The 15,104-nt window shown below is 31.0% G+C and overlaps 2 protein-coding genes across 2 annotated transcripts; one reads left to right on the top strand and one right to left on the bottom strand.

Annotated features, from left to right (window-relative positions):
* Positions 1–1,533: 1,533 nt before the first annotated feature.
* LOC130902131 (histone RNA hairpin-binding protein) lies at positions 1,534–8,494 on the bottom strand. Its single transcript, XM_057813989.1, has 6 exons — positions 8,212–8,494; positions 7,922–8,115; positions 7,611–7,864; positions 7,355–7,553; positions 6,595–6,711; positions 1,534–3,829 (listed from the first exon to the last, which is right to left on the bottom strand). Exons 1-6 carry the CDS (start codon positions 8,281–8,283, stop codon positions 3,703–3,705), a joined length of 963 nt encoding a protein of 320 aa, XP_057669972.1. The 5' UTR covers positions 8,284–8,494; the 3' UTR covers positions 1,534–3,702.
* A 1,489-nt stretch (positions 8,495–9,983) lies between these two features.
* On the top strand, positions 9,984–14,662 carry LOC130902130 (palmitoyltransferase ZDHHC23-B). The gene is made up of 4 exons (XM_057813988.1): positions 9,984–10,406; positions 10,492–11,031; positions 12,203–12,379; positions 13,398–14,662. Exons 1-4 carry the CDS (start codon positions 10,294–10,296, stop codon positions 13,645–13,647), a joined length of 1,080 nt encoding a protein of 359 aa, XP_057669971.1. The 5' UTR covers positions 9,984–10,293; the 3' UTR covers positions 13,648–14,662.
* Positions 14,663–15,104: the final 442 nt, after the last annotated feature.

Genomic DNA, 15,104 nt, shown 5'->3' with positions numbered 1-15,104 from the left:
AGAGGAAGACCTCAAAAGATATTTATATAAATTAATGAATATAGTTAACAAGAATTGTACATGATGAACAGAGGCTAACTGGTTGTAGGGAACATGATGTTATTCTCAAATTTGTAGCATAGAGCGGTATGTAAGTGGATATGTGCTGTTAGAAGAGTGAGAGAGAGGATCGGTTTACCACTCTTCATCTATCTTTACTCTCTTTTCATTGTTGTTTTATGCATAGAGTTAATATTGAAGATCTAATTAGAATAATAGTTCTTTTGAATGTAGACGTAGCCCGAGCTGATGTATTGGCAGCAGAAGGCCAGAGCGTACGATACATTGCAGAAACGCTTGTGGTAGCGAAGTCAACCATTCACGATGCACTCTGGAGCTCCCAGGAAACTGGTAGCTATAATCAGACGGCTGGTAGTGAGCCACTAAAGGTAATATCGGCAGTAGACGGTGGGTTGCATGACATTGTATCAGTGCGGCTCACGATAGGGAAGGGTTATTTGCCTACCAGCATTATTATGGGACTATAGAGAAATGGTGAACCGTTTTATTCTCAGATAAGTCCTGATTTAATCTATACCACTCAAATGATCGAGACTAATTTCCACGCTCGAACTGAACTGATTTTCATCGATAATGGGACTCTGACTACTTAAAGGTACATCAAAGAAGTGCTTCCATGTGCTCCATTTAACCAATTCTTGTCTTCATACTGCCAGAATTGTTACCAAATAATTCAAGAAGTGGAAATCACAGATCTGGAGTGACCTGCACAATATAAAATCTCCCCATAAAGCATTTGTGGAATATTTTAGGGAGGTATGTTCGGCATAGTCACGTTCTCGTTACTTAGACGCCTCGTTCTAGTCACTTAAATCAACTCGAAATTGATTTTTGTGAAGGGATGCTATATCAGTGGAGTACGACTAGAATTTAATGTCTTCTTTACCTGACAGGGTTAGTACCCTTTGCCGTAGCAGAGGGAGAAATAATAAATTTTTTTGAAAAATATTTTTTCTTTATTTTGTATTTTTTTTTCAATAATGATAAAATTCATACTTTTGGCAGAATTTGTGTAAATAACTTATAAATTAAACAATTTTTATCTTAAATTAAAAAGATTAATATATTTAACAAAATTATAAAACTAAATCTGAGTGTTCAGTTTTTTTGCTGTTGAGTGTAGGAGCTCAATGATTTGTAAATGTTTTTCATTTATGACATCCAAGCCTGGAGATGAAACAGATTTTTCAAAATTATTTGGAATATTGCTTCTAGTGTCACAAATAATAACTACGCAGAATGAAGTAATTAGTTTGCAATACTAAAATAAGAAAGTTTAACAATTGATGGTAAAGAGAAAATATAGAAAGAAATAGAAGCCAAGGGAGAACATATTGGCTGTGAAATATGAAAAACTGGTATATACAGATTTGATAAAAAATATTTGTAATTGCTATAAATAAGGGTAGAATTGTCAGGATTTCCAACCTTTTTTATGAGAGATCGTGCTAGTAAGGTAAATAAAAAACAAACTTATAAACTAGTTGTATATTATAGTACTCAGTACAATGTCTATAAATTTCATTAAAACTATTGAATACATCGATAATCAATATTTACATAAATACAATTCAAATCAGAATAATTGAAATAAAATTTTAATATTGTGATTTGCACTACAAAAATAAATTAAAAATCATTATCATAAAAAAATTACAAATGTGAGGTGAAGAAATTTTATAATTTTGTTTTTAATAATTATATGTATTTCTTCAACAAAATAAAAAATTAATAATGAAATTTATTGACCTCAAATAAATTTTTTATAATTAAAAAAAAATAAGTGAAATAAATTATATGGTGACAATTATTCATAAGAGTATCAAAAGTTTATTTCAATATTCTGCAAACTATGGGCAGCAATTCAAGAAATTGTCGACCTGATATTCAACTACTTTCTAATTTATAATTTTTTATTTTATATTTGCAATTTGTTATAGTTAAGATAAAAATAGCACTGCCTGGAGCCTCAAAAAACTTTTTAATGGGTTTAACAAACAACATTTACCATCTGAAAACATTTCTGAGAACTAATCTTAAGATGATAATACAGTTGAGCTTCTTTGAACTAAGATACCTAGTTTTTTTTACCCCTTTTTTTCATTTGCAATGTGGAAAATTTTACAATGAGCAAATGGCTTAAAGCAATATAAACTGTCTTATAGACTTACCCAGTGGCAATTTCCCTTCACTTAAATCGTTTGATTGAAGGATAACCACACAACACATTACTAAAATCAAATGCCTTCTAAACCTATACTGGGTGGGAGGTCTCATTAAAGTTTCAGCCAATGTGTTGGGATGGGGATAAGAATATTTTTGGGAGAAATAAGATATTTCTTCTTTAACGGTCTTAATTTGGATATCACAAGCGATAACACTGTTGGGTAGGAGCATTTACAACAATTCTGAGTATTTTTGATTGAAATCTTATAGAATTGCTATACTTGAGTTGGATGCAGTGCCTATAGTTGAATACCTAGTGATGTAGATGCAGTTGAATCTGCCCAAATAAAAATATTTGTTTAAGGGTACGATATTTGTATAGCTTTTTGTTTTTTCTATTTAGTTTTTTTTTAATGCAATACATAGAGAAACTCAAATAATTCCACAACTATTACATATAAGTATAGTAATGTATGTATTAAATGATTCTTATTTTTATGCGCGTTCTATTATAGGTAGAATATAAAATTCCAATGTTCATGTCTATAATGAAGAATTAGGACCTAACCAAAAGTCAAGAATCTAAAAATTCCTTTAAATACTAGTGTATTCGTCTTGACAGAGTGTAACATACATTTACGAAAAGGAAACAACTTGGCAATAAATTTAAACAAATGTATTTTGCCTATCTGTTGCTATGGGGCTAATAACCCATAAACGATGTGGAACCAATAATAGGATGTGATTAACGTTACTTCTAATAAGAAGAGGCGTGGTCATGGCTATTCCATTTCCCCAGATGTATGCCTTTCAAACTGTTGGTCATTTTCATTAACAAGAGGGGTAGATTTGAAGGTTGTAGTAAATAAGAGATTCAATCCAAACCACTGTCAAAATGCTCTACATCACGTTTATATCTTTGTTGTAATGCTATCAAAAATTGTTTTGTTGCTTGTTTTATTTTTGTAATAAATAAACATTTTTCTTATTTAGTTAGTTATTTATATAAAATTTAATGTGGAACAAAGTAAAAAAAGTTGTAATTGTTACCATTACAATCATTTCCAAATGCTTGACAGTACTTCAAAATACCACCTTGGTTTTTCTATGAAGAAATTTAAAAAAAAACATTTTTTTGGTGCTAGTTCACCTATTTTAACGACTATAGTCAAAAAAAGATAAAATAATCGTAATCCTAATAAGTTAGGCAACAAAGGATTAAAGCACATATTTACTGAATTCAACTTAATTTCTAATTCTTAAAAAATTCAATTTAGTAAAAAATATTTTCAAGGTCAATAAACGCTAGTTTCAAATCGAAGAAAAAAATCTTTTAGCATAATAAATCTTATAATCAGATTATTAAATCTTACTACTTCATTGATATTGTACCAATGTGTTTATTAATATTACTTATCTTGATATATACATAACAAAAAAATTATTTACATAGTAGATATTCCTAATTCTAACAGATTAATCGTCCGCTGGATCATATTTATGTAACTGCAAACGCCACTGCTTTATCAAACCGTCCCATGCTCTTCGGGAATACTGTATGTACTTGTTTGGAGTTTTTGGATCATCTGGACCCCTTTCTCTTCTAAAAACAATCAAGTTTAGACATTGATTATTTGGCAGAAAAATACTAGAAGATAAAAGTATAGAAACATTGCATATTATAAGTTTTTATAGTTAGTGTATGGTATCCACTTTTTTCGATATAATAAGCTAATTGAGTATTTAAGTTCCGGAAACTGTTTGAGTATTTGATTAATCCTGCTAATTATACGAAATATTGTTTGGTATTTCCTTGGGTCATCTATTCTGATGACATTAAGGTTTTTGGGTTGCACTGCGTTCGGGAGTTATACTATTTGGGCAATTTTGGTGGAATGAGTTGATAGAAGCATTCTTGATTAACAATGGACAAAAGTTAATCTATAAGAGTATTATTCATAAGTGATTAAGAATGAATCAGGAAGAGATTGATTGTTTAATGGAGATATAAATATTTGTCTTCTGAAACTTAGAATATGCCGAAAGGGTAACAGGGTATTAATTTAGATTTTACCGTGATCGTCGATAAATGTGTTCATTAAAATTTTTATTTGTTTCTGTTACTGGATAGCTTTTAACTACTATTTATTGTATCGGAAAACACTACTAAACAATGGTTTGATATGGAATCCTTAGTGAAATTTTACTAAATTAGGCTATTTTCGATTGAAGATTTTATATATGTATATATAAATAATTAGTACAGGGTGCGGCAGCATAACTTCCTTTTTTCAAAAGTTAATAAAACTTATTGTATGAATCAGAAAATTTTTATTCGTTTTTTATAATACAGGCACATACATAAAGTTTTGTTTTACTGAGTTTTGAAGATCAAATCAGTTAGGTGACGTCCCCCATTCTCCATACACTGAGTAAACCGATTTCTGGCGTTTGTCATGACTCTTGCCAGCATAGCAGGCGTTATGTTGGCAATTTCTTCCTGGATGTTCGTCTTCAAATCTTGTAGGGTCCTTGGACGGTTCACATACACACGGGATTTCAAAAAACCCCATAGGAAATAATCACAAGGGGTCAAATCGGGAGAGCGGGCTGGCCACTCCAAATCGCCCCTAATTGAGATAAGGCGCTCTGGGAAGTGTTCCCTCAAAACAGCCATCGATGTTCTTGAAGTGTGTGCCGTTGCTCCGTCTTGTTGGAACCAAGTGTCCCCTAAGTCCAACTCATCTAGCCGTGGGAAAAAAAATTCCTGTAACATGTTTACATACCGGTGCGAATTCACTGTCACTGTGACTTCATTTTCCTCAAAGAACCAGGGACCAATAATTCCACGTGAGTAAATTGCACACCACACTGTGACTTTAGGTGAATGCAAAGGCCGTTGATGCAATTGTCGAGGATTGGTATCAGCCCAGTAGCGCATGTTTTGTTTGTTTACGGATCCACACAAATGAAAATGGGCTTCATCACTAAAAAAAACAATAGCGTCCTCAGGAACGACTTCCAGAAAAACCTCACACGCGTTCCTCCGAGAATTGAAGTCACGTTCAGAAAGTTCCTGCACAATTGCCATCTTGTATGGATGAAAATGAAGATCATCATGAAGTATTCTCCTCACAGAACGATCGGAAAGTCCAAGGGCAGACGCATGTTTGCGCGCAGAACGCCGTGGTGATCGCAACACTGAAGTTCTAACTAACTCAATGTTCTCCGGTGATCTAATGGGCCGAGGGACTCCAGTTCTTCGTCTTGTCACACTTGCAGTTTGTCTGAACGTAGTGACCCACGTAACAATTGATTTCCGGTCCGGGACAGGGGCCAAGGGGGCTAAATTAAAGCGATTCCGAAAGGCGCGCTGGGTTGCGATCACAGAACATCCGCTCGAAAAGTAAACCTCAACGGCAAACGCACGCTCCTCACTGTTCCAACGCATGATGGCGACTGAACTGTGCCGGGACAAAACTTTATAGTCCCCCCTCTCGAACGAGACCACTAGCACTCCGTTACGACATCTACCGACTAAATGGCGAACTTTTTAAAAAAGGAAGTTATGCTGCCGCACCCTGTATAAATTTTGTAACCTGTCAATCTTCCAAAGTTTCCTAAATAGATTTAATTGGGTGTTATATTGCAACCTTGAGATTTATTGAGTACCTCTATCAGAGCTGTTTCTAACATCAATGTAGTTTAGTATCTGTGCTAGCTTCAAAAAAATTAGGTTATTATTCCTATAGATTTCTTGTCCAAAGCATTTATTGCATTTCCTCTAACTCTAACTAGATGAACCGGAGTTTTATTCTCCCTACAGAATCTACATTCGTCAGTTCTTACTACATCTAATCTTATTCTTATACTTTTTGAAGCAGCTGTGACTGGAAACCAATGAGGAGGTGTAGCTTATTTTAGCTTAGATCCAAATACATTTTGGATCTATCAATAACTTACAAAGGAAATTTTAGAGTGATCTAGACCTGGAAGGCACTGGCACTTTCGATTTCTTCCTTCTTCCAAAATTCTTTCTTGAAGCATAACAGGAAGGGGTGTGTAGTATTGGCTTCTTCAAGTTCGGTAAGAATAGGAATCTCTTACTCTTGCCTATTTTCTAGAGGTTTCCCAAACAATGGGGTCGAACAGAATGGGATTCTTTATTACTATGATTCAATAGTCAGAATGAACAAAAAAATATTTGTTTCACTAAATTAAAAATCAGAAATGTTTTAAATTTTATCTAGATTTTTTTAGCCAGGTATATGAAGTTTAATAACAAGTTGTCAATTACCAACATTTCTAAAAGTCAATTAAAAATGATTTAAAATATTCAAAAAATAAAATAAATAAGTATTTACATACTTTGGAACTTTTTGTATGTAATTGTCATATCCAAGAGTATTCTTTCCATAGTCAATTTGTTTCTGTCGCCTTGAAAGTACAACTGGATCAGTTTCCATTTCCCTCCTTGGTTTTTTTCTAGAAAATGATTATATTTACATACAAATTTTACAAACAATACTTGGTGAAAAGGAGGTAGCTAACATTTCTACAACGGCAAATTGAGCAGATTTATTATAGTGTCTCATAACCAATCCAGGTTCTCTTAATTAGACTCCCCAATTTCTAGACATTAAATGATACCAAACCTAAGCCTGCATATTACTATACTGTGACATTCACACTGCCCAATCACCCACTGCAAATGTGAGAAAAAGCCCGGTCTGAACATCTTCTACTCTTAGCAGCTTTTATTTGTTTTGATATCTGAAGTCTTAACTACTGAAGAACATTGTATAAGGAGGATGTACATGTACAAAGGCTTGTACCACACTGTAACAAATGCCTGGAAAAACATGGGAGAGAGCTTTGTCAAAAATAGTCTAAGTGTGGTCTAATTTTGTGCAATAAATCTGTACTGGTTTTTCTTTTAGTTCAAAATGGAATTAATGTTATGTGAATCCCTCTTATTATTCTATCATGGATTGTTGATATTTCTTGTATGTGTCAGAAAGTCATCAATATCAAGTATTGTACAGTTTCAGATATCTGAATGAAATTCAATTAATACAAGATAAATGATAATTGTTAATTAAAAGAATTCATCTAATATGGTACTTACTGGGGTACATTATGATCACATTTTCCACCTAATCTCTTCTTTATGGGAATTCTGTTGTATTCACTTAGATCACCTATCCTTGGAGGTGGTGGACATTTCACTTCATCATCTTCAGACTCGCTTGTCTCATCTGATGTCTCTTCTTCTTCTTTAATGTTTTGTTCAAAGACTCTTTTAACAGCTTTTTTTTTATCATCAACTGAAAATTGTCATTGTGAGGTTACACATACTAGACCTGATTGAAAATGTATTTTACCTTGAACAGAGTTCTTAGATTTTGGGCTTTCTAGGCTGAAGTTTCTAAATAATTCTTTATTAAAAGGAGATGGATTAGATTCATCTTGACATATTTCTTTTTTTATAGGTGTATTTGCAATTAACTCTGTATTTATACAATGGTCTTCTGACTCTTTTTTAATATACGATGTATCTAAAGTAACATTCAGTTCACAATCATCCAATTTATCAGTCACCTTCATTTCTGATTTTATATGAATATCTTTAAAATACCTAAAGAACGAAATCAAGTGAAAAAAATATCTAACTACATGATTCCTCATTTAATACCGTTTTTCCTCATTTGTAGATTTTGACGATAAATATGTATCATTTTGGATTGAGCTAGTGTTTGCTCCTGTCTCACTAATGGAATCATCCAATTCACCTTCTTCTTTGGGTTCTGATTTAATTATACTATTATTATCTTTATCTTGTACATTCCCAGGTATTCCAAATCCTGCAGTGTCAGTATCCCAAGAATCCTATAATAAAATTAGGCAAAAACTTATAATGAATGCATGTTTATCTTCGATTTGAATTTGATATATATAGCTAAATATACATACTATTCAACTTACATCTTCGAAGATTCTAGCGTTTTTGAGAACTGTATTCATTGATAGTCTTTTAGTCTCAAATGATCCAGCCATTATTACGCTGACTAGTTTTTTCACTAGTAGTCAAATTGTAAAACACTGTTTTCTAAATAATAGATTTAGTTATATATTATATATACTTATTTCCAGATTGTATACTCATTTAAATAAACTTATGGGTTGTTTATGGATAATATTATAAACCAAAACAGCTTTGGCGCGAACACTAGCACAACTATCATATTTGACAATTTTGACATGCAATAAATTGACAAAAGATTGCACCAATAGATAAAGAGTACGTTCCGCTTAACGGCCACGACGATTGTCATGACCATTTGGTCGCATTCAGCGGACGAAATCGTTGTACAACTGTTGTAAAATCCTAATGGAATCGTTAGCCATAGAGATATTACAAACTCAACACGCTCTAGAGCGGACGCCATGTTTCGGAGCGTTTTAAATTTGTGCTAGGTAACGGTAGCGGAGCTGAAACGTAAGAAAAATGAACAAAAACCAGAATAGAAATTTGTTAAGTCAACTATGTTCTGTGATCAAACGTTAAGTTTGATGATTTATTTCAGATATTTCAATTTTGAATTATAAAATCCGTTTTTATATACATATAAAAGTGATTGAGTGCTAAATACACATCGTAAATAAAAAAAACTAGATGAAGTACTACCACATAATATAACACTCATTAGGTTTAATAAGAATAATTTCGTTTGAATAAACAAAGCTAAAAACAAACAATATAGCCTTTATTGAAAAAATACACCTGTCAAAAACTAACAATTTACTGAAATCAAATATCAGCGAACGTTCAAACCTTTCCCGATCATTGCCTCTACTGGTACGTCCGCTGAATGCAGAATATAAAAAGGTCTAAGAAATAAGAGAGTAAAGAAATTTTTTGGATATTACATTGGATCGAACCTCACACATGAGAAAGGACAGTTATTGTCGGTAGAGTGGGAATAACACTCAGTGCAATTTCTAATAACCATGGTCTTATCACAGAATTAATACTATGGATTCCTGCTTATTCCATTTAAAAATTATATAATTTTTTGTGTTTCTAAAATTCCGTGGAACCCTTGGGAAACAGTTCTAATTCTTGTAGCTCTAAAAAATCTTCGTAATCAGCAAATTCCAACTCTTGTACATCTTCTCTATGTATATATATTTCTTTAATTCAAAAACACATCAATAGCAACAATTTAAGCATTCATAATACTTTCATCATAAACTAATATTACATATTAACTACTTTTATTCAAAACAATTCATTTGTTATAAAAATACTAATAATCACAATACGTGTAAAATTTATTACGGTTAGAAACTATAGTTATTACATGGGCTCATTTCTAATCAATAATCTTTTTTTTCAATGTACCAAAGACAAATAATGGCTTAAATAAATAATAGAAAATAAGTCTACGTAGTTATTTTATTAGTTAATCTATCAATTAAGAAAAAATCAATGTCACATGACAAAACCTACTATGTCTAATAATTATAATATAGATTTTAATTGAGTTAGTATTGAATTACTCTTTATTTTCAAATTAATATTTTTTTATATAGATATAATTCTCTTAATTTTTAATAAAAAACTTGACTTTTCTCTGTGTAATAACTGGCAATTTTGTCAACGTGCTTTATAATATCGGTTACACTATGGAGTGTAGACTACACTCCATAGGTTACACGAAGATCAAAGGTTCCAACAAAAGCTTTTAACTTTCAGTAGTATTAATTCTGTAGTAATATTTAAGACCGTGCTGATAAACTGTCCCTTGTTTAGATTTTATATAATATTATTTTAGGCATTATAACGATTATAAAAATATTACGTAAAATGTAATAGCCAGGCTATATAGATTTAAAAAAGAAGAATTATATTATTATGCTTTTCAAGGTCAAGAAACTATAACCAACTATTATTATATTTGTTTCTTAATATGTTAAATACATATATATAGTTTGAAACTTTTCATCAAACCACTTGATATATTTATTTGTTGATAATGGCATTTATTGATAAATCTGATAACTATGGAAGATAATAACCCCTTATGCTGCTGCGAATACTATGATGTAAACTATGAGAGAAATCACATTTTAGCATGCTGTTGTAATTGTGAAGATTTAGACGAGGCTTTTGAAAGGTTTTTTAAATAAAATTTATCTATGAACATATAAACTATTATTAAAACTTTGCTTTAGATATGCTAACAGCTTTATTCTTTTTAGTTTAATAACTCGTCATGGAGTTACAGAAAAAAATAAACAGGGTCTAATTATGACTATTCAAGATAGGCTGAGAATACCTTGGAAAGGAGGTGCAAAGCAAGTAGCCTTTGATGCTCTTTTACCAGTATTTATTATACCTGTAATGTTACTAACTGCTAGTATTAGTCTTTGGTGGACTATCTTTGCTTTTACGACAGTAATAATATTTTTGATACTGATCTCAAATTTTTTAATAAGAACATTACCATATACTAAATTTTTTCTAATGTGGGCAATAACTTCGTTAGTTGTATTATATGTGATATTTGAATTTGTTGTCATACCTTTTCTGGAAATATTATTAGAAGAAAATATTGCATTAAGTATATTAATTTTTGGATTTATCATGAGTGTGTACACAATGAAGAAAAAAACGAATGACCTGCCTAGGCTAGGGGAAAATGAGGCTGAGAAAGGTTTGATTACTAGAAATTGTAACAGATTGGTAAACTGCTCAATTTGTCAAGTGAGAGTTCCTGATAAAGATCATCATTGTATTTGGTAAGCACTTTTTATATAGTAATAAATTGTAGCAAAAAATAAAAAACCTAGAATTATTGTACTGCCATATAATGATTTGAATCAGATAATTTCAAACATTATTAATAGTAGTATATATAATGTGTAAAGTGTAAACTTTGACTTTACTTCTGCACTTTAATTTTTTACTTCATCACTGCCATTACTCCACCTTTAACTAGATGAATGCCTTCTTCAATGCTGAGATACTATGTTTTCACTGTCCTCTTTCATGTTCTTGAGTCTTTGACCTTTAATGGAGATATGACTAAAAAAATTATGCATTCAAAATGTGGCTTCATAGATAATTACTCAAGATCTCTTGGGCCGCCCAAGTAATAAATGAAGAAGAATAAAAAAAGAGAGGTCCTAATAACTATAAACAAACACAAACTACAGTACTTTGGCCAAATCATGGGAAACAAATCCAGATAAGCATTACTGGAAGCCATCCTGTGAGGCAAAATATTTGGAAAAAGAGGTCCAGGAAGAAGAACATTCTGGCTTAACAACCTTAGAACCTGGTTGAATAAAAATTTTCCTCAACTCTTTCGCATTTTTGCTGTCAGAATAAAGATTGCTAGAATGATTGCCATCATTCGTCACGGTTAGGCACTAAACGAAGTATTCCTTGATTAGAAAAGAGAATACCTGACAGGATTTTTACAGACAAAGATTTATAGTTATAAAAATTTAAAAAAATGATTTCAACAAATATAGACAGACGAAGAGGATATAGTGAGAAATTTCAATAATTCGATATTTTATTTTACTTGATAGTTTTTTGCCACACTTTAGACAATACTTGTGTTGCTATTGAAGTAGTTGCATGTACTGAATGCCAATGTAATAAATATTGCTTTTATTAAAAAAATTGATATACTAGTAATCTAAATTCCCATTATTATTTTTTGTGTCATTGGAAAAATGAATTTTAGATATTTCACTTGAAACTTCAAAGGAAAAAAACTTATATTTTCACATAAAATATATTCTAAAAAAACATAGTTCAAGTCTAATGAACTTGCCTTTTAAATTCAGAATAACTTATCTTCCTAATAAACTAATAAAAGTTTTATTATAAAAAGGAATGTATTTAGAAACACTTATTTTGTATCAGTCATTTAAATTCACAAAATGTGATTTATTTCAGGTTTGATTGCTGTGTAGGGAAACATAATCAATGCGTTTTTATTTTGTCATTGCTATTTGCAATTGGAGCATTACTTTATAGTTCAAATTTAACTTTAACATCTGTATGCCATCCTTTTATACTATATAAGACAATTTTACTACCAGATGATTGTTCTGAAGTATATAAACTTTTTGAGTAAGTATACAATATAATAATTAAATAATATAATAATCAGATTTTCAGCTCGTTTTTTAGTAATTTTATTTTAAATTTAAATTATTTACTGATTAATCCTTAGAAACATAGTAATCTCCATGATTATTGAGTTTTTACATATAATAGACTTCAAACACAAAAAGAGTTTAGTATCATGATTGAAAATATATTTATAGTTGTTCTTTAAGCATTGATAAGAACTATACTATTCTAAGTAAGAGGCTGAGGTGTACACTACCTACATAGCTTTTCGCAGCCATCAAAGAACATTAACTCCAAGCTAACTTGAGAGGCTGAAAACAACTTAATAGAATGGGAAAGAATAACGGAGTCTCTTTAGTTTAGGATTGTGTTCATACTCTAATCAAACAGACCAATATATTTGGTAGAAAAGATCACAAACGCCCTGAGTCTTAATAGTGCCTTCCCGGCATTCTAAAAAATTCTTTCAATACTTTGATACTGCTAAATGTAAATTGGGTTTAAGCAAAACACCACCTCACTGGTTTGCTTATAGTATTCTTGGAGTTGAGTTCTAGTAGAAACTAACGAGTGTAGATTCTGTGGGGAGGATGAAACTCAATTCATCTAATTCTAGCATGCACATACAATTATTTAGACAAGAAAACTGTGGGGATAAAGATCTGAACTTCTTGAAGCCAGTATATACCGTGGAGATTGTTATAACTTTGGGATTGGAAGGATAGACATAAAAAGAGAGTTCTAATAGGGGTACAATAAACCTTAATGTAATTACTAATCAAATCCATCACAGTATTGCTTCACCCAATTCTGAAACTAAAAATTTTTTTCCAAAATACCAGTTGATCAATCAGCTAATTAATTTTTCTCTGATTTTGGTTGTTGAGATTTAGCTCTAAAGGATTTATGTATTTTTCAATAAAAATGAATTCGAATTAATTGTATCTATCAAAATTCAATGTTGTTATTTTCTGTTTATTATAATAGGCTATTAAGATTCCTGTGTTTGTTTTAGATTGGGCTTATCCTTCGTATCAGCTATATATAGTCTTGTAATAGCTTTTCTTCTGCTTATATTATTTTGTCAGCAACTGCTATTAGTATCCATGGGAATAACGTTAAAGGAATGGCAGCGTTTACCTTTCAGAATGAAGCTGTGTCTTGGTTTAACCGCCAACAGGCCTAACAGCCGAGGTTTTTTTAAAAATTGGAAATCTGTCATATGTTGGAATAGGTACATCAATAGCTCTTTTAGTCAAATGTAGATATAAGCAAATTTAAATTTTAGATAAGCAAATATATCTTTTTATCCGTATAAATGTATGAATTTATACGATTAGTTTATTTATATATGTAAATAAATTTTCAAAAATATCAAAATAAGCATACAGAAGTGAAAGAAGTGTACAGTTTGACTTCTTGTATTTTGGTCTATGCGGATGTCTGCGGAGAAATTTTCCATGAAAATTATATCAAATTATGATAATTCTTTTTAGAAAATTATTTACAATCAAGTATTTTAGAATCATTGAGTATCAAGCTTCATAGTATTTTATTATATTTTTTGTCAACTCAGTTATCATTAACTTTTTAGCGCCAGTACCCAACAGGTCAACTAAGACTCAAATTTTTGCTTAATTTTTTACTTTTAGGTTCACAATTGAGTCATGTTTTGTTTATTAATATATGATTTGTTATTGAATCATTCAAATTTAAAAAGAAATGTTTTCCATTGGGAATTCATTCAGTGACCTCGAGGTTAGATAGAAACTACCTTACTCCTAAACCATATGCTAGAATGGTAAATGATTAAACAATGATACATTGTAAATTAATTGGTAGCTTCCTTTTTTCCCGGTGGAAGACATCAGTTATATTTTACTTTGAGAAGTAATTATTCTATGTCAGCAAATGAGCAGTGGTGGATTTATGCCTAGGCTCGTGAGGACCAGTCCTAGGACGGCATAATTTGTAGGGCGGCAAAATTTTTGAAATGACATGCATGCAAAAGTATATTGATCTCAATTTAGTACAGGCGAATTAGGCGATTTTGAGCTAAAACCTTAAATTGGGCAGTTTTGATTTTGTTGATTCTAGCAGATTTTGGAATACTGAATAGGTCTAGCAACTCTTAAGAAAGTTAAAATCGGTTTATATACTCAAAAATGTTTTGAATTATATTTTTTCACTCTATATATGAATATTTATTCAACTTTTAGTTGTAATATTGATTTATTGTAGTTTCTAAATATATGTAAATATATCTATTTTTTATTGAAATGGTTTTATTACTTTGTAGTTTTATGAGAAACTCAAAATAAAATAAGTAGTAGTTTATTAGACAAGGACATAAAGTAAAAAATATATGGAAGTGTCGATTTTTACATTTAAAACATCCAATAACACCAGATGGAAAAGATTATCCCACATTAATCAATATTAAATGAAAACGTTACAATTAACTCGATTACAGAAAAATGGATATAATCAAATTCGAATTATACATGTTTATAGTTAGTTTTATTTTATTTAAAAAAATTTTACTCTTAAATAGTTTATAATGGGTTTGTTCTTGGTAGCTGCATTGGCAGAACTAGTTAAGGAAGTGTACACTAAAGCATTTTTTGTAGCAGAACCAGCGCTAGCGTCGCTGTTCTTAGTAGCACTGCAAGAAAACTAGTTCACCCAGTTCACTGTACTGGATCTAGATTCAGTTCAGCCA

This window comes from Diorhabda carinulata, chromosome X (genome assembly GCF_026250575.1).
Source record: "Diorhabda carinulata isolate Delta chromosome X, icDioCari1.1, whole genome shotgun sequence".
NCBI classification, from domain to species: Eukaryota; Metazoa; Arthropoda; class Insecta; order Coleoptera; family Chrysomelidae; genus Diorhabda; species Diorhabda carinulata.
This window is presented reverse-complemented; position numbering and strand designations above follow the sequence as displayed.

Bases quoted from the DNA above. Each gene is read 5' to 3' on its own strand.
- LOC130902131 (XM_057813989.1), bottom strand. From the start codon at position 8,283: ATGGCTGGATCATTTGAGACTAAAAGACTATCAATGAATACAGTTCTC. The intron at 7,865-7,921 runs GTATTAAATGAG...TTCGTTCTTTAG, and splicing joins TCTACAAATGAGGAAAAACG to GTATTTTAAAGATATTCATA. The intron at 3,830-6,594 runs GTATGTAAATAC...GATTGTTTTTAG, and splicing joins TACATACAAAAAGTTCCAAA to AAGAGAAAGGGGTCCAGATG.
- LOC130902130 (XM_057813988.1), top strand. From the start codon at position 10,294: ATGGAAGATAATAACCCCTTATGCTGCTGCGAATACTATGATGTAAAC. The intron at 10,407-10,491 runs GTTTTTTAAATA...TATTCTTTTTAG, and splicing joins TTAGACGAGGCTTTTGAAAG to TTTAATAACTCGTCATGGAG. The intron at 11,032-12,202 runs GTAAGCACTTTT...GATTTATTTCAG, and splicing joins AAAGATCATCATTGTATTTG to GTTTGATTGCTGTGTAGGGA.